The sequence below is a fragment of the Anticarsia gemmatalis genome, chromosome 22 (assembly GCF_050436995.1).
Source record: "Anticarsia gemmatalis isolate Benzon Research Colony breed Stoneville strain chromosome 22, ilAntGemm2 primary, whole genome shotgun sequence".
Taxonomy (NCBI): Eukaryota; Metazoa; Arthropoda; class Insecta; order Lepidoptera; family Erebidae; genus Anticarsia; species Anticarsia gemmatalis.
In genome coordinates this window covers 7,007,812-7,031,784 of record NC_134766.1, presented here as the reverse complement: position 1 = coordinate 7,031,784, position 23,973 = coordinate 7,007,812, and the positions used below count along the sequence as shown (strand labels likewise).

The following is a 23,973-nucleotide window of genomic DNA, read 5'->3' as shown; positions in this document are numbered from 1 at the left end:
TTTATTGTTAGATAGCCCATTTATCGAGGAAGGCTATATGCTATATATCACCATGCTACGACCAATAGCAGCAGAGCAACAGTAACAAATGTTACAAAATCGGGGAAAATTTTGACCCATTCTCTCTTATGTGACGCAAGCGAAGTTGCGCGGGTCAGCTAGTTTGAGTATAAAGCTGAAGGTCAGGTAGTCAGTTTGCAATCAAGTTCAATGTAAACGGTGCCGAAACTTCAAACTTCAATCATAAGAAAAATGCATGCCGCGTTAATTCTAAGTTGGAAGCGAAATTTCAAAAAGTTTTTTTCGTTTCGATAGATTAAGGTTCTTTTGACAATGTTTTTAATATATCGATGTATTTATTGATTAATCGGCTTTTGTTTCCCTACAGGTACTACTGGAGAAAAAATGCTGGTGATCAAAGATTTGGTAGAAGAAGAGATAAGAAGAGACCTCAAGGGACTGAAAGAGAGGGGTATAGAGAGTGTGGCGGTGGTGCTCGCTCACAGTTATACTTATCACGATCATGAAGTCAGGATAGGCAGGATTGCTGATGAAATTGGTGAGTTTTAGTAACTTTAAAGAAATATTTTGCATTGATTGTAAAAAAAAAAATTGAAAAATGATAGATGATGAAGATTATCATAATGCATTTGTACAAAAACTAAGGTGATATGGCTATAGTACTTTTCTATTTTGATTAGCGATATATAAAGTGTTATCGCTAGTGTTCAGTCTGATATATTTGGCAAAGCCTTTAAATTATCCAAAAAAATCTATTTACGATACTTCTTCTTGATTTTTGTTACAAGAAAATATTACGTATAGTTAGGGTGGCATATTCCGTCTAGGGTAAAACCGTTTTTTTCACATTCAGTTTCATAAAAAAACATTGTAAAAGATACGTGATTTAGCAAGATTACAACGTATTCTTCTCCGTCAGGTTTCAAGCAAGTATCTCTGTCCCACTCGGTAACGTCAACACGCGAGGCAGTATCTCGGTCCCGCTCATTTCGATCTGAAAGAAAAGAGACCTAGATATTGGCTCGCGAGGCTGCTCGCTTAGTCAGGACTTGGCTACTTAGCAAGATTACAACTTAGTTTTTCCTCTAAGGTTTCAAGCAAGTCTCCCTGTCCCACTCGGTGACGTCAATGGTCCGCATGGTCCCGCGCGGGTTCACGGCGAGCGCGGACGCCTACCTCACGCCGCACATCCGCGACTACGTGCGAGGGTTCGCGGAGGGCTTCACCGACGGGCTGCGGGGAGGGAACGTGCTGTTCATGCAGTCTGATGGAGGACTCACGCCTATGAATATGTGAGTCATATAAGTATAGTAAATAATGTTTTTGAGATTGATTTAAAAAAATAGCCTATGTTTGTACCCGAGCTTTGAATAAAATCATGCTAAATTTGATAGAAAATCAGTTTCAAAGTTTTACCGTAAAACCGTAACCAGATAACAGGGCTTTTGCACTTATAATATTGGTATGGTTGTATTAACCTCCAGTCTTTTATGCGTCCGTTTGGTAGTCAGATACACGGTTTTAATAAGTAGATATTTTTGACTTCTAATGAATATTATTTCGTTAGCTAGCAACAAATTCCCGGATGCAAATTACAGACTCTATGTTATATTTTGTGTTTGTGTAGGTTCAACGGATCCAGAGCCATACTATCAGGTCCTGCGGGAGGTGTCGTTGGATACGCAATGACTTCTTACCAAAAGGAAACTGGGCTACCTGTCATCGGTAAGTACCTAAAATATGTATGGTTTTTCGTATTTTAATCCTATTTTCTCGTATTTTGACATTTAAAAACAATTAAAAGGATTTACATCTACACATATTTATATTTATAACCTATATTTGTAAATAAAGTGTAACAATTTTAGAGAACTGTGATGCCTAATTCTGACTGTTTTTTCTAGGTTTTGATATGGGTGGAACATCGACGGACGTATCAAGATACGCCGGTTCATTGGAGCACGTCCACGAAGCTACCACAGCTGGAGTTACGATACAAGCTCCTCAGTTAGGTAATATAGCCAATATATAAGTAGGTTACATAAAAAAGAAATCAATAGGAATTCATTAAAGAGTTTAGGAATGCGTATTTAGGAATATAAATTCCGAAAATAGTGCAAGGCTACGTTAAAAATATTAGTAATTTTGTTATAACTTACCTGTAGAGCTCATGCAGTCAAGTTTTATTATATGTATCATGCAGTTATATTATAGACGTAGTTAAGTTACTTATGGATATTTTTTTAAAAGCAACAAAAGTTTTTTTACTTTCCATAATTTTATTGCAACATTTATCATAATTTTTACTTCTCCAATTAAGAAAATTGGGTCGGTCCCAATGGGATACCTTTTTTCGGCATAATAGTTGCAAAATACGACAACTTTATCGGAGTTGTAGGATAAACCGGAAAATCTTTGTGCATTTTAAACCAGCTTGTGTTTTCAACAGATATAAACACAGTAGCGGCGGGCGGTGGGTCTATGCTGATGTTCAGATCAGGGCTGCTGGTGGCCGGGCCCGAGTCAGCGGGCGCGCAGCCCGGCCCTGCGTGCTACAGGAAGGGGGGACCTTTGACTGTTACTGACGCTAACTTGTTACTAGGTAAAAATTATATTATTATTATTAAGAAATATTAAAAAATCTGCTTCCACTCATTGCCTTTTTAGTTTTCATTTTGGACGAAAAACGAACACAAAAGACGACCATTCTATCTTTATTATAATGTCTTAGCAAATAATGTTTTTTTGCTGTTAATTGGTTGTTAGAGAATCGTTGAGAATCGATATTGATATTGGGCCTAAGTTATCTAAAATGTCTTTTATTACATCTATATATGTATTGAGATATAAGGTATAGCAAAAGAAAAGAAAGTCTAGCTTCATGCATTACTGAAACTAATAACGTGACATTTTTCAGGTCGTCTTCTCCCCGAATATTTCCCCAAGATATTCGGTCACTCTGAAAAAGAGCCTTTAGACAAAGAAGCAACAATCACTGCGTTCAAGAAGATGACAGATGAAATTAACACTTTCTTGAGACAAGATGGAGGGAAAGAGGTATGTAAAATATTTTTCTGTTGAAGTCGCGTTGAACCTTGGATTTAGAGATTTGCAATTATTAGCGTTAAGTCGGTTTTAGGGTTTCGTACCCAATGGGGGAAAACGGGACCCTTTTACTAAGCCTCCACTGTCTGTGTGTATCCTAGAAAGCTTAAATTTTCATAAATTATTCATATTTTTTTTTACAATTTGTTGTTATAGCGCCAATTTCTGTTGGCGCTATAACAACAAATACTGAAAATAAAATGTTATTATTATCTTTGTAATTACCACATTTCTGGCAAATAAATGATTATGACTACGTACTTTTTGGTGCGGAACCATACGTGCGCGAGTCTGACTCGCACTTGGCCGGTTTTTAATTAACGATAAGATAACGATAGAAAACTGTTCATTTCATTCAACTTCTTCATTGTTTTTCCAGATGACCATGGAGGAAGTGGCAATGGGTTTCTTAAATGTTGCCAACGAAGCTATGTGCAGACCCATCAGGTAAATAACAGGAACAGCACATTTTTTATTAAAATTAAATATAATTTGTCAAATTGTTATATATTGTTTAAATTACAGAGCGTTGACTACAGCCCGTGGACATGACGCATCGCAGCACGCGCTGGCGTGCTTCGGCGGCGCGGGCGGGCAGCACGCCTGCAGTGTGGCGAGACAACTGGGCATCACTACTGTACTCATACATAAGTATGCGGGTAAGTTAACAAACCTGGTTGGCCAAGCGTTAAAGTAAGCCTGTGTTTCTGTGACGACAAATGGTGCAATGCTAATGAGATGAATGTTGCCGGACCTCGCTCGGATATGAGTCGCGCGATGTTGCCAGATACATTAATTTAAATTGTCCGTTTGAAATGTTGCTGACACGTGCGACATTTGCTTCCTAATTTATCTCTGGGTTTAAGCTGCTAATTTTGACAACTTGACTTACTATTTTAGGCATAATAATTAAATGCAAAGAGTTAAGATTTTCATACCTGTACTGTATTCAAGCTACTTATTCATACTATAGCTGTTATGATCGTCAGTCGTTATGTAGATTATGAAATGTAGCTCTAAAATTTGACAACACAAATGTGTTACACTGTAAGATTTATAAAATCAAGAACACAACGTGTTAAATTGTTTATTTTATGTGTAGCTGGGGAAGGAATTGTTAGTTTACAGTGTTGCTTAGTGGTAGTTATGTGATGACCACCTTAACTATTTTGACATAATTACCACAAAAATCGTTAGAATCAGCTAATACGGTCCATAGTCAATAGTGATACTAAGTTCCTCGTATATGCAGGTATTCTGTCAGCATACGGCATGGCCCTCGCCCACATAGTGCAGGAGGCTCAGCAGCCCGCCGCGCTCGTGTACTGCGCCGACAGCTTCGACAACATCGACGAACAACTCGACGTGCTCGCTGCAGTCGCCAGGGACAAACTTACTAAACAAGTAAGCTTAGAACATCATTTTATAAATATACGAGTAAATATTAATCGAGATGACTCGCTTTATGTATGTATGTTTGTATGACTCTATTCACAGTCATCTAATTCTAAACTACTAGGTTGTAGAGAAAAAATAAAATGTGTTTTCGTAATTAATGCTAAAATTAAGTTATTATGAACTTAAGTGTCAATGCTATCCAGATTTACTTACTTGGAAAATCAGTCATCAATTTTTCGCTCTATAAAGCATCCAACTAATCTTGAGCTTATTTTGCGACAAAACTACTGCTATAAACAATATTATATGCGAGATGATGGCATCTAGTATGATTAGCGCAAATATTACAGTTGTTCTTAAATTCGCAGGGTATTCTAGACAGTCAGATAGTAACAGAGCCGTACTTACACCTCCGGTACCGCGGGACGGACTGCGCGCTCATGGTGTCGCCGATACCCGACGAGTCTCCCACCGCTTGCAGGCACGGAGACTTCTATACTGCCTTTGTTAATAGGTATGTTTGTGTGTATTGCAGGATTTTACGTCGCCATTCTTGATTAAATTTTATGATATAGCACTTACCTTTAAAAAGTCGATGACTTGTCGAAAAAAAACTCTAATACAAGCACAGAAGCGAGATTAATTTATGCTAAAATGATCGATTGGGTTGACGTGGATGACCTGGACGCATTTGAAAAAGACTAGTCGGATCTTGCCGCCGATAGGGAAATTTGGAAGGGAAGGGGGGAAAGGTCTTTGCTCAGCAGGCTGGCAGGCTGGTAACTAGCAGGCTCTTAGGTTCAAAAAAAAATATAAAAGATTGATCTATTTATATAAAGTGAGGTAGTTTTATTTTCGAAAACTGCGGGATATAGTCTGGTCGCTGGATTATCCAATCCAAACTAATACAACGTGTGTCATCCTAGGTATCCTCGACTTTAATAAATAATAAATTAATTATTTTAGATACAAAAGCGAGTTCGGGTTCACTCTAGCGGACCGTGACGTCATAGTGGATGACATCCGTGTCCGTGGTGTGGGCATGAGCGCTGTGCCTGAAGATGTCGCGCCACCTAGCGGGAAGGGAACCACACCTGTTTCTGAAAAGGTAAGAAAATTATAATTTTATTGTGACTTACCCCGGTTTCTGAGTACATTTAGTGGTAGTTTATTTATTCAATAGCGTTTTTTATATGAGTTTAAACGCTATTGAATAGATTAACTACCACTAAATTTTAATGTACCTCAGAAACCGGAGGTGAGTTATATAGTTATTTAATTACAATATGTTAGTAAAACTTACAAATATTTTTATGCACATTGTTTTAAACGTTGATTATTTAGTACGAAAAATAAAATAGTTTTATTTGTGTCTGTTTTGTACGCACCAGTTATTAAGATAAAGACATCCTCACTTTAATACAAAAAAAAACTATCATGCAACCGTTCGGGAGCTAAGATACCACAGACAGACACACAGACAGTCACGTCAAACTTATAACACCCCTCTTTTTGCGTAGGGGTTTAAAAAATATGAAAAATTATACAGATTTGTAGTATCGGAGGTAGTGTAACGTGCACTTGAGTATACGTGATCAACTAACTCAACTGTAAATTATTTACCCCTGGTTTCTAAGGTACATTTAGCGGTAGTTTATGTATTCAATAGCGTTAAAACTCATATAACAAAAACGCTATTGAATAGATAAACTAACGCTAAATGCTTCTCAGAAACCGGGCATTAAAGATAAATCATACTCACTGTACTTCAAAACTTCTCCTTTGGATAATTTGATCAACGATATAATACTATAAAATGTTTACAGACAGTAAAAGTATATTTTGAAGGCGGCTACCAGGACACTACAATATACCTACTAGAGAAACTGAAGCCTGAACAAGTGATCTCAGGTCCAGCTATTATTATGGATAGTTTGTCTACTATACTTGTAGAGCCAGGTAAGTGGAGAAAACAATGATTCTAATACAATAGTTGACTGGGTAAACGAAAAATTATTAAACTTGTACTAACAAAACGTTCATCAAAAATTCTCATGCTGTAAATTTTTTCGTAATTAATGTTGAAATTAAAATTATTAGGTACATACTGAAATATTATTTGGTCTCTGCCTATCCGTATGGGAAAAAAAGGTTGATATTATGTATGTATTAAATATTTTATCACGCACTCATTTGATCCTAACGAAAATACAAAATTGTGACGTCACTATGGCGTTTTTTTATACTAAAACAAATGAAGTATACTAAAGTTCTTAATACTTCATAAAGAGTAGCTAATTCGACTTTTGTTTTACCATTTTTAATAGACTAACACATTATAATGGTTATTTCGTATTCTTCTAGATTGTCGTGCTGAGATCACCAAACTGGGTGATATTCGCATCACGATAGGGTCAGGTCAGGCTCGGCGTGTCACCACCGACCTTGATTCCATACAACTGAGCATCTTTAGTCATCGGTTCATGTCTATCGCTGAACAAATGGGCAGGTATGTATACCTACATTTGATTACTTGAAAATCTTGCATGATATTTTTATTTTTTATGTGAAGAAAACCGATGTGATATCGTAGGTTAGGTATTATGTAGAAATTTACTTAACATACCTACAAACAAAATATATTAGCACTGCAACATATAACTGATTTGAGCAAAGTAAATCTTTTCATATTGTCCCTCACTTTTCATGATTTCGAAATTAAGTAAATTATAATGTGAAACCAACCAACAATTTTAATCGTCTCATTTTTTATGCTACCAGAATTTGTCAAAGCCATCTTTTTCCCTGAAATTCCAAGAACATGATTTGATTTAATATAAAATTTATACTTTGGGAAGATGAGTCGTCTTGACGGTATTATTAAACCCCCTTTAAGACTCCAGTGTAGTCCCTTAGTATTTGTACCCGCATCAATTTGAGTGCAAATTAATCATTCTTATATAATTATACAGCTAGTGTATTGCTGTTCACATAGATTTTATTACAAGTTATGATATACTACAGGGTGTTACAACGCACATCAATCTCGGTGAACATCAAGGAGCGTCTGGACTTCTCGTGCGCTCTGTTCGGCGCCGACGGCGGGCTGGTGTCCAACGCGCCGCACATACCCGTGCACCTCGGAGCCATGCAGGAGACTGTGCAGTACCAGGTAGCTATACACGTATACTTGTGTGTTTTTAAGGTCCCAGAGCTCCTCCATCCGAACATCAAAGAAGGTTACCAGGGTGGTTTTTAATAGCAGCACCACATAGCCCAGATTTTCCCCCCCAGGAAATTCGGGTATCCGAAAGGATTTTTCCCGTCGAGATACTTTCGTAACCAATATGAAGAGGCCTTTGCCCAGCAGTGGGCCACCGATGAAGGCTAAAATATATAAAATGTTTTAAACCTAAGCTTAGCACTTCCTGACCCGGACGGCTTTTCCCAGGTTTAATTTAAAATGTTAGCATATAAAAAATCGAATCCTTAACGATTTTCATGCGGATATTAAACATACATACGGATGGACACACAGACCATAAAAATGATTAATGTTAGTATTGTGTTAAAAAGTGGTGATCAATCATATTAATTTATTATGTTTATTAATTTCTAGATGAAGGTACGCGGTGACTCTCTCAAGCCAGGCGACGTGTTATTAGCAAATCATCCGAAAGCAGGAGGCTCACATCTACCAGACCTCACTGTGATTACACCAGTCTTCCACAAGTAAGTTATATTAGCTATGGTCAAAATATTGTAAGTTGAAACCAATTATAATATAGAGTATGTAGGGAGAGTATAAATTAGTAGAATATTCTCCTGCTGAAGATTCTCCTGCTTTATTAAACATCGTGTACATTAAGTTGCGTTGCTGTCACATGCATGCGAAAACAAACTGTATTAACTACAAAATAAAACTTGGAATAATTGCTAGTGAATCTACATACACCCTTTATTACATTCTGTAACTAAAACTATAGTAATTTTTATCGTATAGATCTCACAATCGTCCGATCTTCTTCGTGGCGTCCCGCGGGCACCACGCCGACATCGGCGGGCTGTCGCCGGGCTCCATGCCGCCGCACTCCGTGAGCCTGGCGCAGGAGGGGGCCGCCTTCAAGTCCTTGCTGCTGGTGGACGGGGGACACTTCAATGAGAAGCAGCTCACTGAAGGTCTGTGAGGAAAAGACTTATCGTATAGAAAAATAATACAAATTCAATGTAAAATGGGCTACGATACAGACGATATTGCTGATCTTTACATTTTTATTTTGTCGGCCTAAGTTCGCCTTTTAATGTAACTTGGCCGAAAAGTCGGGCAATAAATTCGTTTCAGTGTTTGTTTGTAAGAAAATCATTTTAATAAAAAATAAGATTTTGATATTCGATTAGTTGCAAATTCAAGTAATTTCAAAATTGCTTTCACAAAAGTTTTTTTATACGGGAAATTATATCTACGTGTTACAGAACTAATGAAGCCTGGCAAGGAACCTGGCTGTTCCGGTACTAGGAATTTAGCTGATAATCTGTCAGATTTGAAGGCACAAGTCGCTGCTAACCAAAGGGTAGGTGTAACATTACCTCATTATTTCCTAATAAATATATTTATTTATTTATATTTATTATTCTATCAACTACAAAATAAGACTTGAAGTTGCTAGTAAATCTATACACCACACAAAACTTTCTATAATCTATAGTACCTATCAATCTTTCTTACCAATTCTTTGGTATTTTGTTCTAACCCGACTGTGTTGACATGTGACAACATTAGTTGAAAACGGCAATGTACTTTACAGGGTTACAAAGTACATTGGGGTTTTCAGCTCATGTACGTGCACGTACACGCACGTATACGTAAGTGCATATTCGCTACAGTGTCTGTTATTTACAGGGTATTCAACTAGTAGGCGAGTTGATCGACGAGTATGGTCTAGATGTGGTACAAGCTTACATGACGCATATACAGAAGAATGCTGAACTAGCAGTCAGGGATATGTTAAAGGTGAGAACCATAGTAACTGCACTGTGGCGTAGTGGTTTAAGCAGTCACCTCGCCGCAACAACCGTAGCGCTGCGTGTGGTGGGTTCGAATCCCACCCAGGATAAATCTTTGTGTGATGAGCACGAGTATTTGTTCTGAGCCTGGATGTTAATGTATCTATATAAGTATGAATTTAGAAGTATATAAGTATGTTTATCAGTTATTTGGTTACCATAATACAAGCTCTGCTAAGTTTGGAATCAAATGACCGTGTGTGAGTTGTCCAATAATATTTATTTATAGTCCGTTTATGTATGAATTAATGAGTTCACTACTGAAGCATTGAACAAAAAAAAACCATAAATATTATTAGTATTCGAAAAAGTACTTAAAGTTTCAATAAGTATCTGTTTTATATTTGTTTATTTTGATAACTATACCAAGTGAAATATCTTTACAAAATACTTTAAGTCTATTTACCTTACAACTTTTGACTACGGCTCATAATGAACTGTTGCTTCTAAAATCGTTGAAGTTTTTATGAATAAGTTTGTTTAGTATTTCCAGATTTTAAGTTTTTTTTTACAATCTAGTTTAACTTTTCAACTGGAAAATATTTGGTATAACATTTTGCAGGAGATAGCAAATAATGCGTTGACCAAGACGGGTAGTGCGGTACTCAAAGCTACAGAATACATGGACAACGGGACGCCTATTACTCTTACAGTTACATTAGATAAGGAGCTGGGAAGTGCTATATGTGATTTCACGTAAGTAATATTATAGAAACACATTTTGTTTGTTGTTTTTAAATATAATTATGCAGTTAGTCTGTAAGGTATAGATTCTTTAATATTTAGGGAATATACATATATAAACAACTGACAATGACTTAATCCTATCCGAATGACGAATGCGGTAACGTTGCAATACCGATCTACTCTAGGTATTTTGTCATTCGCATTGAGGAAAAATGCATTTTTTGCGAAAATACGCCACATAAAATTTTATTTTTACTACCTTACTACACAAGTCTCTTTTCTCTGATAGTTTCGAGTTAATGCACATGAAAAGCCTTTCAAAACTGTCAGAGGAAAAAGACGAATGTCTTATATCTAATATGTAAATGTAAATAATTTTATATTGTTTCACAGCGGTACTGGTGTAGAAGTATGGGGTAACTTGAACGCGCCGCGCGCCATTACTCTGTCAGCACTTATCTACTGTCTGCGGTGTATGGTGGGACACGACGTGCCTTTGAATCAGGTAACCGACTTAACAATAATATACCCAAGCTTATTCAGTAATTTGCTTCTTTCTCTGTAAATAGGCATAAGAATAACACAATTAATTTATTACAAGACATCACAGATTATTTCCATTGCTTGTACAATCTCTCTTTGTTAAGTTCGAAAACCTGGGGTAATTTGAGTGGGAATCATATGAGTAGTACAATGAAGGAGAATGACGGGTTAAAATCTCTTATTAAAATTAAATCGAAGAATTATAGAAGAAAATCACCGCATACTTATTCAATCAGAGTCAAAATCAGCTATTGTATAAACGTAATATAGTTGGTAAAATTTGTGCTGATTATGAAAATATTTTTCCTCTTGTGTTCCAGGGTTGTCTGAACCCAGTGAAGGTGATAATCCCGGCTGGTTCCATACTGGACCCGTCAGAGGGTGCGGCCGTGGTGGGCGGGAACGTGCTCACTTCACAACGTATCGTAGATGTCGTGCTTAAAGCTTTCCAGGTACATAATGTTAATAATAACTCTTTTCCTATTCAAAGACATAATAATATAAATAAAGACATAGAAAAGTTTTTAAAGACAGCTCTCGCACTAAGACTTATGTCGCGGGAACTTTTACAAACATACAAACAACGGACACAAAGTACAACGAGACCGAACTATTTGTGGTACGCACAAATATTTGCTCCGTGTAGGAATCGAACCCACGGCCTCCCGCCACACTGGTAGTAACGTGGTGACCACCTTGCCACCAACACTGACCACTGCGCCACGTAGCGCAAATTGCGGCCGTTAATATTGATAATTGCAAATTGTTTTTTATTAAGATATCGTTAGCTAGTTCGATAGTTTGGTCAAAAGTATGAAAATTCAATAAAACATACGTGTTTTTAGAATGGTTTATTAATATTATAGGTGTGCGCCGCATCACAAGGTTGTATGAATAACCTGACGCTGGGTGAAAAGGATTGGGGATATTATGAAACTGTAGCTGGAGGGAGTGGAGCAGTAAGTTTGACTTTAATTTTGAACAGTTACTTTCTTCATTTCTGTAATTTTTTTATTATCGGTTTGGCATATCATATAAATAGTAAAACAGTGAACAATAGAAAAAAAAATACTCAGACGTTCTTTAACTACTCACCGCACCGGACCTGATTTAACTTATTTTCTTTTACTAGATTTTGCTTGTAATTTATTTCATTTTGTAGTCTTTATAATATGTGGTTGTGAATATAGTACCGACCTAATAACTCAGTTTTATTTACAAATAACTTTAATAAAATGAAGATAATATCGTATTTTTGTATACTCTTAGGTATTAAAGCTTTTGCATAGTTCTATGTATTATATAATTTAATAACTCATGTATTATGTGTATATGTCAGGGTCCGGGCTGGCACGGCTCGGGCGGCGTGCACACGCACATGACGAACACGCGCATCACGGACGTGGAGATCGTGGAGCGACGGTACCCCATGCTTGTTACCAAGTTCTCACTTAGAACACACTCTGGCGGGAAAGGTAACTTCAGCTTGCGATTTTATAAGTTAAATTAAAGTAGTTTTCTGATAGTTTTATTGCCAAAAAACAGTATACAATAATTCGACTTCTTAGTAGAGAGCCTCGGCATGCATGATTTATCAAAATTACAGTTAAAATTACTTACTATTTTTAAGAAAACGAACTGTTGTAAATATATACCTCTGTCTGCTGCATAAGCCTGCAGGTCACTATCAGCCTAGCCATGGGTCACTGATGTTCTAAATTCTGTATTTATATTGTTAAAACCATTTGGCGATTAAAAAGAGTGGCCTGGAGTTTGTTGGCAGCTCTTCTTATTGGCCCTACCTTCCGAACTGGCGGTAAATTCACTCTCTGTATCATTGACTATCATAAGTGTCATTTGATTTTGATTTTGATATACCTCCGCCAGCCGCGAATTTTGCATACAACGCTTTGTACTAAGTTTTGAATTTAGTGAAAAATGTTCTGGCCTCTTTAATCATTTAAAAAACTGCTTAGTAATTTAGCTCTAATTATGTCAATATTTTTGACATGCAAATTGCAATATTTTTTTCGCAGGTCGTTGGAACGGTGGTGATGGTGTCTCGAGAGAGCTGGTGTTCCGTCGCAGTGTACAGTTGTCTGTACTAACAGAACGTAGATCTTTCCAGCCTTACGGGATGAACGGTATGACGTTTAAAGTTGCTTATTTTATACATATTTATAACGTCCCACTACAAGGCAAGGGTCTCCTCCCGTAATGAAGGAGAGGTTAGGCCTTAAGTCATTGGTGTGTTGAGTCGGATTCGAACCATCAACCACTTGCGTGGGAAATACCAACTTAAACAACAACAACACTCACTGCTATATCATTAAAAATATTTTAAATCATAAAAAAATCTTTATTACGTGCGTTGATTGCTGGGCAGCATCGTGTCTTATTGCACTGTCAAGTTAATGAACTTTTCAGAATGAATCTATAAGTATCCGCGTAGTGACATACTCGTAGTCTTCTGATTATATGATAAATGTTTTCTTTTTAGGTGGAGAGGCAGGCGAGAGAGGATTGAACCTGCTACAGCGCGTTGACGGACGATTGATCAATCTTGGCGGCAAAGCATCCATACATGCTTATCCCGGAGTGAGTACTTGTAACTTATAATTTAAATAACTTTACCCATTTTGGCAGATTTTTCTCATTCAATTTTCATTATCAGATAAATATTGTAGGTATTATTCCTAAACTATAAAGTCACTTTATTTTGAAATTTTAACTCTCAAATTTACGCCAACTAACGCCTAAATAATTTGATGAATAATGTAACTTATTTCACCTTTACCTACCCCATTGAGAACAAGGCCTAAATTAACAAATGAAAATTTGATAATGTTATATTTTTTTTCTAAATTGCCTATTTTTCAGGATAAATACATAATGAATTCGCCCGGCGGAGGCGGTTATGGCGTTCCTTCAGACCAGTCAGACGCAAACATACAAACAAGCAAACAGACAAGCGAGTTTATAGAGAGGGGTAGCGTGTTCGAGTACCGGAGCGCGCAGGAATCTGTATAAGATAAGAATAGCACAAGTAACAACTAACTACAGCTTTCAAACAAAAGTAGGTATCGTAATCGGTCTATTTGTTCAGGAGCTAAAATGCTATAGACACACAGATACGGTAAACTTATAACACTCCTCTTTTAGCAGTGTCGGTTTAAAACAAAGCATTTTTTTTATAATAAGGCCTTGTTCCTAATTGAAAATCTAATGATTTCATGAAGATGAATCAATATCCATTTTTTTCTTCAAAGTTATGTAAAATGTAATAAGCAAGAAAAATACTAGTTATAACATCAATACTCGTTTATAGAACAATTTAAAGAAACAATTGTTTTCTATCTATCCCCATGAACTCCTCCCTCATTTCGAGAGGAGACCCTCGCCTAGAAGTGATTCAGATATGGGTAAAATGTATAATTTAGCTTATGAATTCAAAGACAAAATTTATAAAATAGTCACATATTTTTATTCGAACAATCATTTTGGCAGCTTATAATAGGTTGTAGTTGATATTGCAAAGCATTTATTTTAATGCATTTTTGTGTTAGTATTATAAATAAATCATAATAATTATGTTTTAATAAGGGCTGATTTTCTCATTGCACTAATTTTGATGTTTAATTACTCATAAAGTTGTAGTATCATCAAATAAAATATAAACACGGTGTGATTTCCGAATAATATTTACAATTATTTCATTGTGAATATTTCTGACTGCTATCGCTATATTTTTAACGGAAACCTGATTATCGCGTATTTTGCAAGAACTAGTTTATTACTTATTTTTCAATCTCAAATGCGAGTTAGTCCATAGTACCCTACTGTAAGAAATCGCGCTACAGATGTTGACAAAATCAGCTCTTTTGTACAATATAACAAAAATAAGTACATATCTAGAAGCAATATTTAATTTAGTTACAAATATACTAATTACACTAAAACTCGAACAATGCATAATAATCAATTTTATAAGCATTTAAAGGCATGTATACAATTTCTATTTATTTTTAGTTTAAATTATATTTAAATGCGTAAATCATAATTTCTACTGTATTCTAAAATATAATACCTACAGGGGCCGAAACAGGTCAGTAAAGTCAGTAAAAGTCAGTATTTTTGGACCTGGTCAGTAAAAGTCAGTATTTTCGAAAATTGGTCAGTATTGTCAGTATTTTTCCAAATTCAATATACTTTTTTTGGTTTTCCTCTGCTTTTGGCCAATCCTACATTCTCGATTTGTCCAGTGATGATATCTGAGGGCTGGTTTGGACACTTTGTATATGTGGATGATCTACGTACATATACAGGGTGTAAATGACAGCTAACCGAAAACTTTACTGGTAAGTTTGTGACACTGTATGCGCGAAATTTACTCCAACGATATTTCTCGGAAATGATTGGTTCCCGAGTTAGTCATTTTTGAGCGTTCAATGTATAGTGAACAACGCGATGTATCTCCGCGCATGCCTACGAGACTTCTGGCGGCGGCGGCGCGCTGATCGACGACATGTCGCGACGCGTCGTAGGTACGTACGCGTACCACCACGTCTATGCGCTCACTAGTATGCAACCCTATCATTAGATAACAATCTTATGTATCGTTTATGGTATCGTAAGTAGGCCCGTATGTTACAATAGCTCATAGTAAAATTGTAAGCAGGTAGGTACCTACTTGGCTTACGTGAAATCAAACAATAATAGCAAAATGTAACCAATAATAAGAAAGTGCTAAAACATATTGTTATCAATGTCTATCAACACGCAAATACCTGGTGTATGGCGAGAGTTTGAGTACCTTTGGATCCGGACGTACAGGTGCAGAGCACGCCGTGCACTTCCACGTGCTTCACCATACATAACACATCAACATTTCTTCCTATTTACGAACACAACTGCACTTCGAAAACAATAACAACAAAAATAATAACAATAAAAACAACAACACAAAACCGAAACAATAACAAGTAATAATAAACAATAGTTCACACACGACACGACGAATAGGACATAACGAACGACACCGGTGAAGAGCTTCCGTCTTCCGCGAGCGAATTGCTCGAACTATCAAAGAGAGCCGCCGGCGCGGGCGCCTCTCCGCTCACTCGCGCCGCCCCTCGCCCGCGCCACCCGCTCCCTCCGCGCCGTCCGCCCGCGCGCCGCCGATTTGGTGACGAGCGACGAGTTAGTATCCCAGCGAGAGATTAGATTCAATAAAATATTGATGTGGCATTACTATTTTTACTTGTCACAGTTGTTACTGGTTGCATTGTAGTTTTATTCAAATACCAAATAACATTACAAACATTATTGATGTAAGTTTAAAATACTTTGATATTTATAACATAAAATCAGCTTAAAGTAAATAAAATAAACTCGAAACGATTATTTAATTAAACCATAAAAAATGTAGGTACATAACAATGATAACAATCAATATCCATTAATATTCTTATCAGAGAAACTAACTTATCATAATTCATAATCCCCGGAGAATTACTTAGCATCCATTTTGTCGCATCCCATCTATGTAACATCCACGCGCGGTCGCGGCGTCACGCGTCACTACGGCCATCTTCTTTTCGAGGCGCACCGCGCTTGTATGAAGTATGAATGAGCGTGTAAATATCGAATAGAAATTTGCAAGAACAAATGGAACAAAGCGACAATACATGTTAAATTGTTTATTAGAGATTTTTATAGCGCTAAAGAATATCAATAGGATTTTTTGTCGTTCTGTATGTATTTGTACGTGTAATAATAAGATATCACACATTTTAAATCTTATGAATTTACCTTTTATCGGAGAGCGGGATAATTATGTAATTTTCATTTTTAACATAGAACAAATACTAAGTAACGCTGCATACTAGTGAGTGTGAGGCTGACAGCTGTGTGCGTAATCGTGTGTCTGTGTGGCGCGCGTAGGTACGCGGCGTGACGTCGACCGTCGCGGCCGGCCGCCGCCGGCGCGGTGTCGTTGGCCGCGCACAGCTGATAGCGAATTTATACGTTGTTTTAATCCATTGCTGTTTTTTGTGGAAAACAGTAATATGACGGATTTTTTTTCATATTCATGTTGCATTATGTAGTATTAACGAAATAATACCAAAAAAAATTAAAAAAAACGCATAAAAAATCGGAAAAATCAGAATCATGTCTAAAGTCATTTTTTTTCGTTTTCGGTAGGCTGTCATTTACACCCTGTATATTTAAGCATCACATGACCTCAAAAATAGCATCTGTTTTAAATCAATATTTTTGGAGTGAAAACGTGTTTAGCGGCGTTGCGCACTTTTTTGGAATGGGTAAAAACTTCTCAACTCGTAAAAAATTCTTAAGACCTGATCGAAAATTCGTAAGACCTGATCGGAAATTCGTAAGACCTGATCGAAAATTCGTAAGACCTGATCGAAAATTCGTAAGACCTCATCGAAAATTCGTAAGACCTCATCGAAAATTCGTAAGACCTCATCGAAAATTCGTAAGACCTCATCGAAAATTCGTAAGACCTCATCGAAAATTCGTAAGACCTCATCGAAAATTCGTAAGACGGGAAGTTTATTAGAGATTTTGGTGTTTATTGGAGTTTAATGGAGTTTTTTTAGAATTTTTGGAGTTTATTGGCGTTTTTTTGTCCAATAGACTCCAAAAAACACAAATAAACCATTTGACTGCTTCCGTGGCGCAGTGGTTTAGGTCACCACGCCAATACCACTGCGTCGGGAGGTCGTGGGTTCGATTCCCACACGGAGCAATTATTTGTGCGATCCACAAATAATTGCTTCGGGTCTGGTTGTGCTTTGTGTCCGTTGTTTGTATGTTTGTAAAAAGTCCCCGCGACACAAGAGCAATTCTTAGTGCGGGAGTTGTCTTTTTTAACAAAAAAAAAAGTGTTTTTTGGAGTCTATTGGACATTAACACAATAAAAAGGCGGTGCTGGTTGTTTATGGGGATGGTGGAGGCCAATAACTGAAAATAAGCTTCATATTTCACACCATTCACCCAAAAAACGGTTTGGAAATGGTCAGTATTTGGTCAGTATTTTTGAATTTTTGGTCAGTAAAATCAGTATTTTCGATCATGGAACTTGTTTCGGCCCCTGTACCTATTAGCTGTAATTATGAAGAGCAAAATAAATAATAATCCATCCTTCTAAAAGATGATTAGTGATTCAAATCAAACCAAATTATATTCTAAAATTTTCGCGTCTTGTAAAATGATATTATAAGTAAAAAAATGTCTTTATAGTTTAAAAGAACATCACAAAATGAAGGGATAAACCGATAATTTTAAAATTAAAAAATCTTGCTTCCATCATTTATTAAGTATTTTTTGCTTTCAATAAATCGACCATATTTCTTCTCCGTAATAACATCATGCTCTTATACCTACTGCTTCTCAGTTCAGCCAGGTTGCCGAAATGCCTATATGGAGCAAAAATTATGAGTTGCAATCGGCTATTAATATTTTATTTTTTCTTATCGTATGGTTAGTGGTCAACCTAGTGTCAAAGGTGTTCAAACCACTCAAAGGCCTTTGACGTAGCTTAACGACTTTTATCTTAATTGACAACAACCGGGACTGACTTTTTACGAGCCCTCCGAAGCAGGGAGGCGCCCAACTCAAATACCACCATGCGGTCACCCATCTATGGAATGACCGCGCCAAGGTTTGCTTAACTCACAGATCGTTTACTGACCGGTGAGCGCAACTGGCAATGGACGCCTCTTTTACTTATAATATCATTGAACAGTAATCAAACATTTGTTAATTTTCACAACTATTTATTCCAAGTGATATATTTTGCAAAGTAAGCTTTAAATGGATGTTTTTTATAATAATTAAGTACAATAATATCACAATAATCACAGGTCTATATTTACAAATTATATAACTGTTATTTATAATATACATTAGTTTTTATATATTATAGTATTGTTATTGTTGAAATATAAGCATTATAATCAGTAGATGTTTTTTCTTCATATACCCACAAACTCCGCCTACACCCCACCTTTCGTAGGTTGGCTGTGTGCCCTCCCCCCTCTTTTGTCTTTACGGTAATTGCACTTTGCCAGGCCTTAGAAGAGGTAGGCCGTCTGGATTTCAAAGCTTTATTACAAAAGAAAGAATCGCCACAAACACTTCACTAACCTCTTAATTTTTCATTGAAATAATTAACTAAACTAACGAATTAAAATTTTTATTTCCCGTCGTTTCGGTTAGTCTACATCGCTTTCGGAGTCTACATTCTTGATAAAGAATACACACAAGAATGCAGTCACAATATATCATTAACTTACGAGTCCTTAGAAATGTTTTTTCTAGTATAACAGATACTACAATTCAAACAGGTTGAGTATGTTAAGGTACACAACCTTTAATTTCCGGGCGGTACACACAAAATTACATCTGTGTTTTTGCAGACAAACCATTAATAGTCCATATTCTTTATCATAGTCATGCATATAACAAACTGTTCACAATTTCACTATTAAATTCACCAATTTAAAGAGTCCACTTTAAAAAGTTTTATCACATCAGAAACTTGTCGTTATGAAACCCCATTTGCATCGTATGTCAGGCATGATCTCCCGCCGCGGCGAGTGCCTCCCTATTCTCATATGCCCAGAATCCGTGCAGCTCCAACAATATAGACACGGCAGTGTGCCCATGCCCACTGCGGATCAGATCTTGTAGGGTGATCCGTGATGGGTGCTCAGGACGGATCATGTCGAAGATCTCGTCTTTGACGTCGTCGAAGTTCACCGGTTCTGCGCCGTGGGCTATCATTTGTTCTTGAATTGCCTAGGGGAAATGGTGGGTAAGTAGTGTTATTTAATTTGTTCATTGCTGTTTTTGTGTTAGGAAACTTGTGACAGTATCGGAAAGATTGTAGTGTAAGGTAGGCATTCAATATATATTTTTCATGAATCATATTTTTTCTTGACCTGGATTTTCCATTAATTAAAGCCGAACCATGATGTCTTATTAAAGGTGTGATATTTTTTTTATTCTGCTGATTTTACAATACGACAACACTGATTGCCTTCCATAAAAATATAGTAGTCCTCTCTCTAAAGTAGTTTTAAATATAAAACAAATTCAGATAGTTTGGATTAGATCTGATAATAAAAATACAAGCAGAAGTTATCACTTCTGTCACAAATCAATTATTTGTAAGCCAACAAGCTAAATAAAACTATGTAATTAAATATTTACTAACATAATAATAACCAACATACCTTAAAGAAATAATTAAGCGTGAACGCATCGAGGTACCCCACAGAGTTGATATCGAGTACTCGGAACAGGTACGCGAGGGCCGCAGGTTGCTTCCTGTTCTCTAGCGCCAGCACCAGGTCCAGGTACGTCTTGTAGTCCATCTCTCCGTCGTATGTGAGGCATTGTTGGAACACGCGTTGTAGAAACGCGCGGGTTAGTGTGCCGGAGCCGTAGCTGGGAAAATAATTGAAAATATTAGGTAGTTTTATATCATATCTATGTTACGGTAAATGTAAGCAATCGGTAACTTAGTGCTCATTCACGTTGACTCGCGGGCGCGGTGGCGGGCGCGGTCGCGGAATATCAAACATATGGCGATGTACCGAAGTGTTCACGTACAAACCGTTCGCGCGGTCTAATGGCGGCTCCACATTATTGCCGTGAATTCACGCGCGTATTCTCGCCGTGAATTCACGGACCGACTCCATGCCCTCCACATTCACGGAATGCTCACAATAGTTCGAAGCCCTCCGCGAAATGGACGTAGAAGCTGCTGCTGCGATAACTTTATTTGCTGTGTCCCTATACCACTATATAGATGTCAAAAACAAGAAAGTTGTTGTTCCTCACACCATTTTTCTATAATCTGAAAAGCTGAGCGCATTATACGGTCCGTACCCCTTTATAGTCCAGAGTAAACTGCGCCGGGGCCGTGAATGTGTATGTGTATGCGTGAACGCCGCGCGAACCCTTTGTCACGGGACTTTAATACCGACTCTGATCGGGGAACAGGCGTGAACGCGCGTGGACCCCGTGAAAACCGTCCACATTCACGTTCGCGTCTGTTCACGGAGCTTCACGGCAATAATGTGGAGCCGGCATAAGTCGCGGGCGAGCTAGCGGCGTCGCGCGCGGCCCGCGTGGCGCGCTCGCGCCAATATCAAACAAGTGAAGATGTTCGTGTGTGTTCACGTCGAACTAGCGGTGGCGGGCGCGATTCACTCGCGATGTCAAGTAAGATCAACCAGTTTGAGCCAGTTTGAGCCAAACGCCCGCCTGGCGGCCAACGTGAACACAAATCGCCACGTCCCCGCGCTCGCGACCGCCACCGCGCCCGCGAGTTCCAACGTGAACAAGCACTTATACTGGTTTTTTAAATTATACAATAGTAGGTGTAGTTTTGATTCCTGCCTAAACAGTAAAATTAATGGAGTGCTGCAATCAAGCTCTCACAAAACGACGGCTTACTTCACTTGGTTTTTTTCTTGCAAGTAGCTTTTTTGCATTTTGCATTGGCATACCATGTCGTGTCGTATTGTATTGCGTTCGTCACTCTCGTAAAACAACATTACAGATTTGCTTGACTTAAGATTCATAAGGGTGCAACGGTCGTCAAAATCGAAGGAATTAACAACAATCGCCGAAGATTTTTGAACCCGACCACATTTTAAAAATGAATTTAGAGTAGCTGTGAGTGGCTGTGACTAATATAAAATAGTAATAATATAAATTAGTTATTTCAGTAATGTATCAAATCGTCTTACCCAGCGAGTTCATTGATACTGAGCATCCCATTATGATCTCTGTCTAGATTGAGATACTGTCCGTATACTCTCAGTGCTGACGCTGCACTGAACCAGTTCTGTTCTTGCAACTCCATTGGAAGATCTTCTTCACGCAGCTGAAAAAAAATACTAGTAAGTATACCGGAACAGAATCGATATAGTCCGAGTGACCGTTGCCTGTGTATCTCTTTAAGTTGCCTATGTCGCACTTCTATCTAAAGTTGATGAGCAGTTTAGACGTGCAAGTGACAAATAACTTCAAAACATTTTTTGCAAATCTGTAAGTCGTGATGTAAATTGAATGTTATTTAGGGTCCCAGTAAATGAGCACTCCGAGTCCACATTCGAATGCAGGTTGTCGCTAAATCTCGATGCAACGTATAATTGTTTACTGTAAACTAATTTGCAACCCTATCACATATCGTATTTCAGGACAGACCGAAATTTAGCCAAATAAGAATGTGTAACATATAATTGTTAGTCTATAAATACCAAGACCTCACCTCTAGTAAATCATCCAGGAACGAGCAAGACAATACATCTCGTATCCTAACCCTGCCTACTCGGAGTGGATCTAAGAAGAACAGGAACTTCCTAGCAGCTGTACACACGTAGAACGAACTGAAGGACGAGTCCAGACCATCGAGAGCTGCTAGTGACGGGACTAACTCAGCTATGTAACTTTCTAGATCCTGAAAATTGTTGTGACAATAATGAACATTTCTATACTTCTAAGGTTGTAAATTTTTGATAAAAATCCATTAAAGGACATATGAGGTTATGCAATGCAATGACACTATCAATAAGAAACGAAATATATTTGGACAACATAATGTCTCAGTAGTAAAGTGGCCATTGCATTACAACCCGCGCACAAAAGATTGCTTTTACGATTCTCACACACTACACAGAAAAAATATTTCCAATTAACTTTATTTACAAAGAGTACCTCAATCTGCTTGCTGGTCTCCACAAAGTAATACCTATTATGGCACAGTTTTTAAACTTACATGTTCAGTCAAATACCCTTGCCCTGTCACATCATACAATGACAATCCAATCCTGGTCTGTTGCAACCACACTCGGCGCATCACATAGTTGAACAGAGATACAGCTCTTACTCTGCCCACTCCACCTTCAGCTGCTTGCAGTCTGCCAAATACTTCTGCTGTGAAATATGGTCTGTAAGAAAATTTTACATAGTGTTTTTTAATGTGAAATAGAGTCCACAAGATCTAGAATAAAGTTGAACCCTACAGAAAAGCTTTTACTTAGGTCATGCAGTTTTGACCTAAAAATAAAATATGTAACAAATACTCAGATCTAGTAACGCATGAGATGAACAATGAGGGATGGTTTTGACCTGGACCTCGAAAATGATTAGCAATTATTTTATTATCTTTTAATTAAACTTCTTATTATAATGGAAATTTGAATGACACAATGTTTTAAAATGCATGCATAAACCTCTGCAGAGAATTCTGTCATTTACATAAAGTAATTACTTGCTAGTTGTTTCACCTATACACTTTTCTACAGATAGCTTTAGAAATAGCATAAAAATCTTACTTATACTTAGGCCCGGCTTCCTCCCTAATCTTCCTAAACTGAAAGTAATCAATAATCAGCTCATCATTGCTCCCGACAGTAGAACTCGGATTAGTCTTCTCCAACAAGCTCCACAGATGTTTCAATTCACTATTATCCAATAATTCTTTACTTTTCTTCTGTAAGAACTGAGCTCTAGTCTCTTCTCTCAACTTCTGAGCTAAAACATCGTCAGGTCTTGGTAATTTGAAGTAGAATTTAGGTATTTTTTTATAAGATTCTTCATCGCCGGCCACTCTTGGCTTGTAAAGCTGTTTGAAGGTTTCTACTTCGATTTTCTCGTTTTCTTCTTTTGTTACACTTGTGTTGGTTTCTGCGAACATATCGTAGCATTAATAGGACCATAATTTAAGACTAGCTTGCTTTAGCTTCAAGTAATAAGTAGATTATTATTTCATTTACTATGGACTTTCAGATAACTCGACTAACTTAAAACACACGTTAAATACGATTTTTAATTCTAAACTAGCCTTAATGGTTGTATAAATAATAACAGTTTCTTACCATCTAACTTTTTAATATATTTACGAAGTCGATCTTTCAACATATTATTTATTTTAACTTGTTTCTCGTCCACCGGTTTAGCCTCTGTGGAAGTGTTGTTGTTAGCCGAGTCCTCACTTTTTGTTTCTTTCACAGTTTCAGACATGATTTGTATTTAATTTATATAAATTTCTTGGAAAAATTTATTTTGTTGTGATTTGGACAACAAAAATATTTCGGTATGAGTTTGACAGAA

The 23,973-nt window shown here is 37.3% G+C and overlaps 2 protein-coding genes across 4 annotated transcripts in view; one reads left to right on the top strand and one right to left on the bottom strand.

Annotated features, from left to right (window-relative positions):
* LOC142982529 (5-oxoprolinase) overlaps positions 1-14,902 on the top strand; it is a 20,713-nt gene extending 5,811 nt beyond the window's left edge. For all 3 annotated transcript variants that reach the window (XM_076129055.1, XM_076129054.1, XM_076129053.1), the window contains 26 exons: positions 389-559; positions 1,112-1,313; positions 1,649-1,746; positions 1,926-2,033; positions 2,471-2,623; positions 2,939-3,078; positions 3,506-3,573; positions 3,652-3,785; positions 4,379-4,530; positions 4,893-5,038; positions 5,491-5,632; positions 6,351-6,483; positions 6,889-7,033; positions 7,549-7,696; positions 8,144-8,256; positions 8,528-8,703; positions 8,998-9,095; positions 9,425-9,535; positions 10,151-10,284; positions 10,669-10,780; positions 11,139-11,270; positions 11,685-11,777; positions 12,158-12,293; positions 12,855-12,962; positions 13,319-13,416; positions 13,699-14,902. In XM_076129055.1, the coding sequence (XP_075985170.1) occupies positions 389-559; positions 1,112-1,313; positions 1,649-1,746; positions 1,926-2,033; positions 2,471-2,623; positions 2,939-3,078; positions 3,506-3,573; positions 3,652-3,785; positions 4,379-4,530; positions 4,893-5,038; positions 5,491-5,632; positions 6,351-6,483; positions 6,889-7,033; positions 7,549-7,696; positions 8,144-8,256; positions 8,528-8,703; positions 8,998-9,095; positions 9,425-9,535; positions 10,151-10,284; positions 10,669-10,780; positions 11,139-11,270; positions 11,685-11,777; positions 12,158-12,293; positions 12,855-12,962; positions 13,319-13,416; positions 13,699-13,848 (3,401 nt within the window). In that variant the 3' untranslated portion in view covers positions 13,849-14,902. The remainder of the gene's footprint in view (positions 1-388; positions 560-1,111; positions 1,314-1,648; positions 1,747-1,925; positions 2,034-2,470; positions 2,624-2,938; positions 3,079-3,505; positions 3,574-3,651; positions 3,786-4,378; positions 4,531-4,892; positions 5,039-5,490; positions 5,633-6,350; positions 6,484-6,888; positions 7,034-7,548; positions 7,697-8,143; positions 8,257-8,527; positions 8,704-8,997; positions 9,096-9,424; positions 9,536-10,150; positions 10,285-10,668; positions 10,781-11,138; positions 11,271-11,684; positions 11,778-12,157; positions 12,294-12,854; positions 12,963-13,318; positions 13,417-13,698) is intronic.
* On the bottom strand, positions 14,768-23,973 carry LOC142982530 (serine/threonine-protein phosphatase 2A regulatory subunit B'' subunit gamma-like). Its single transcript, XM_076129056.1, has 8 exons — positions 23,739-23,973; positions 23,196-23,547; positions 22,637-22,808; positions 22,130-22,318; positions 21,606-21,742; positions 20,082-20,295; positions 17,942-19,644; positions 14,768-14,905 (listed from the first exon to the last, which is right to left on the bottom strand). The coding sequence occupies exons 1-7, from the start codon at positions 23,881-23,883 to the stop codon at positions 19,417-19,419; spliced, it is 1,437 nt and encodes a 478-aa protein (XP_075985171.1). The 5' UTR covers positions 23,884-23,973; the 3' UTR covers positions 14,768-14,905; positions 17,942-19,416.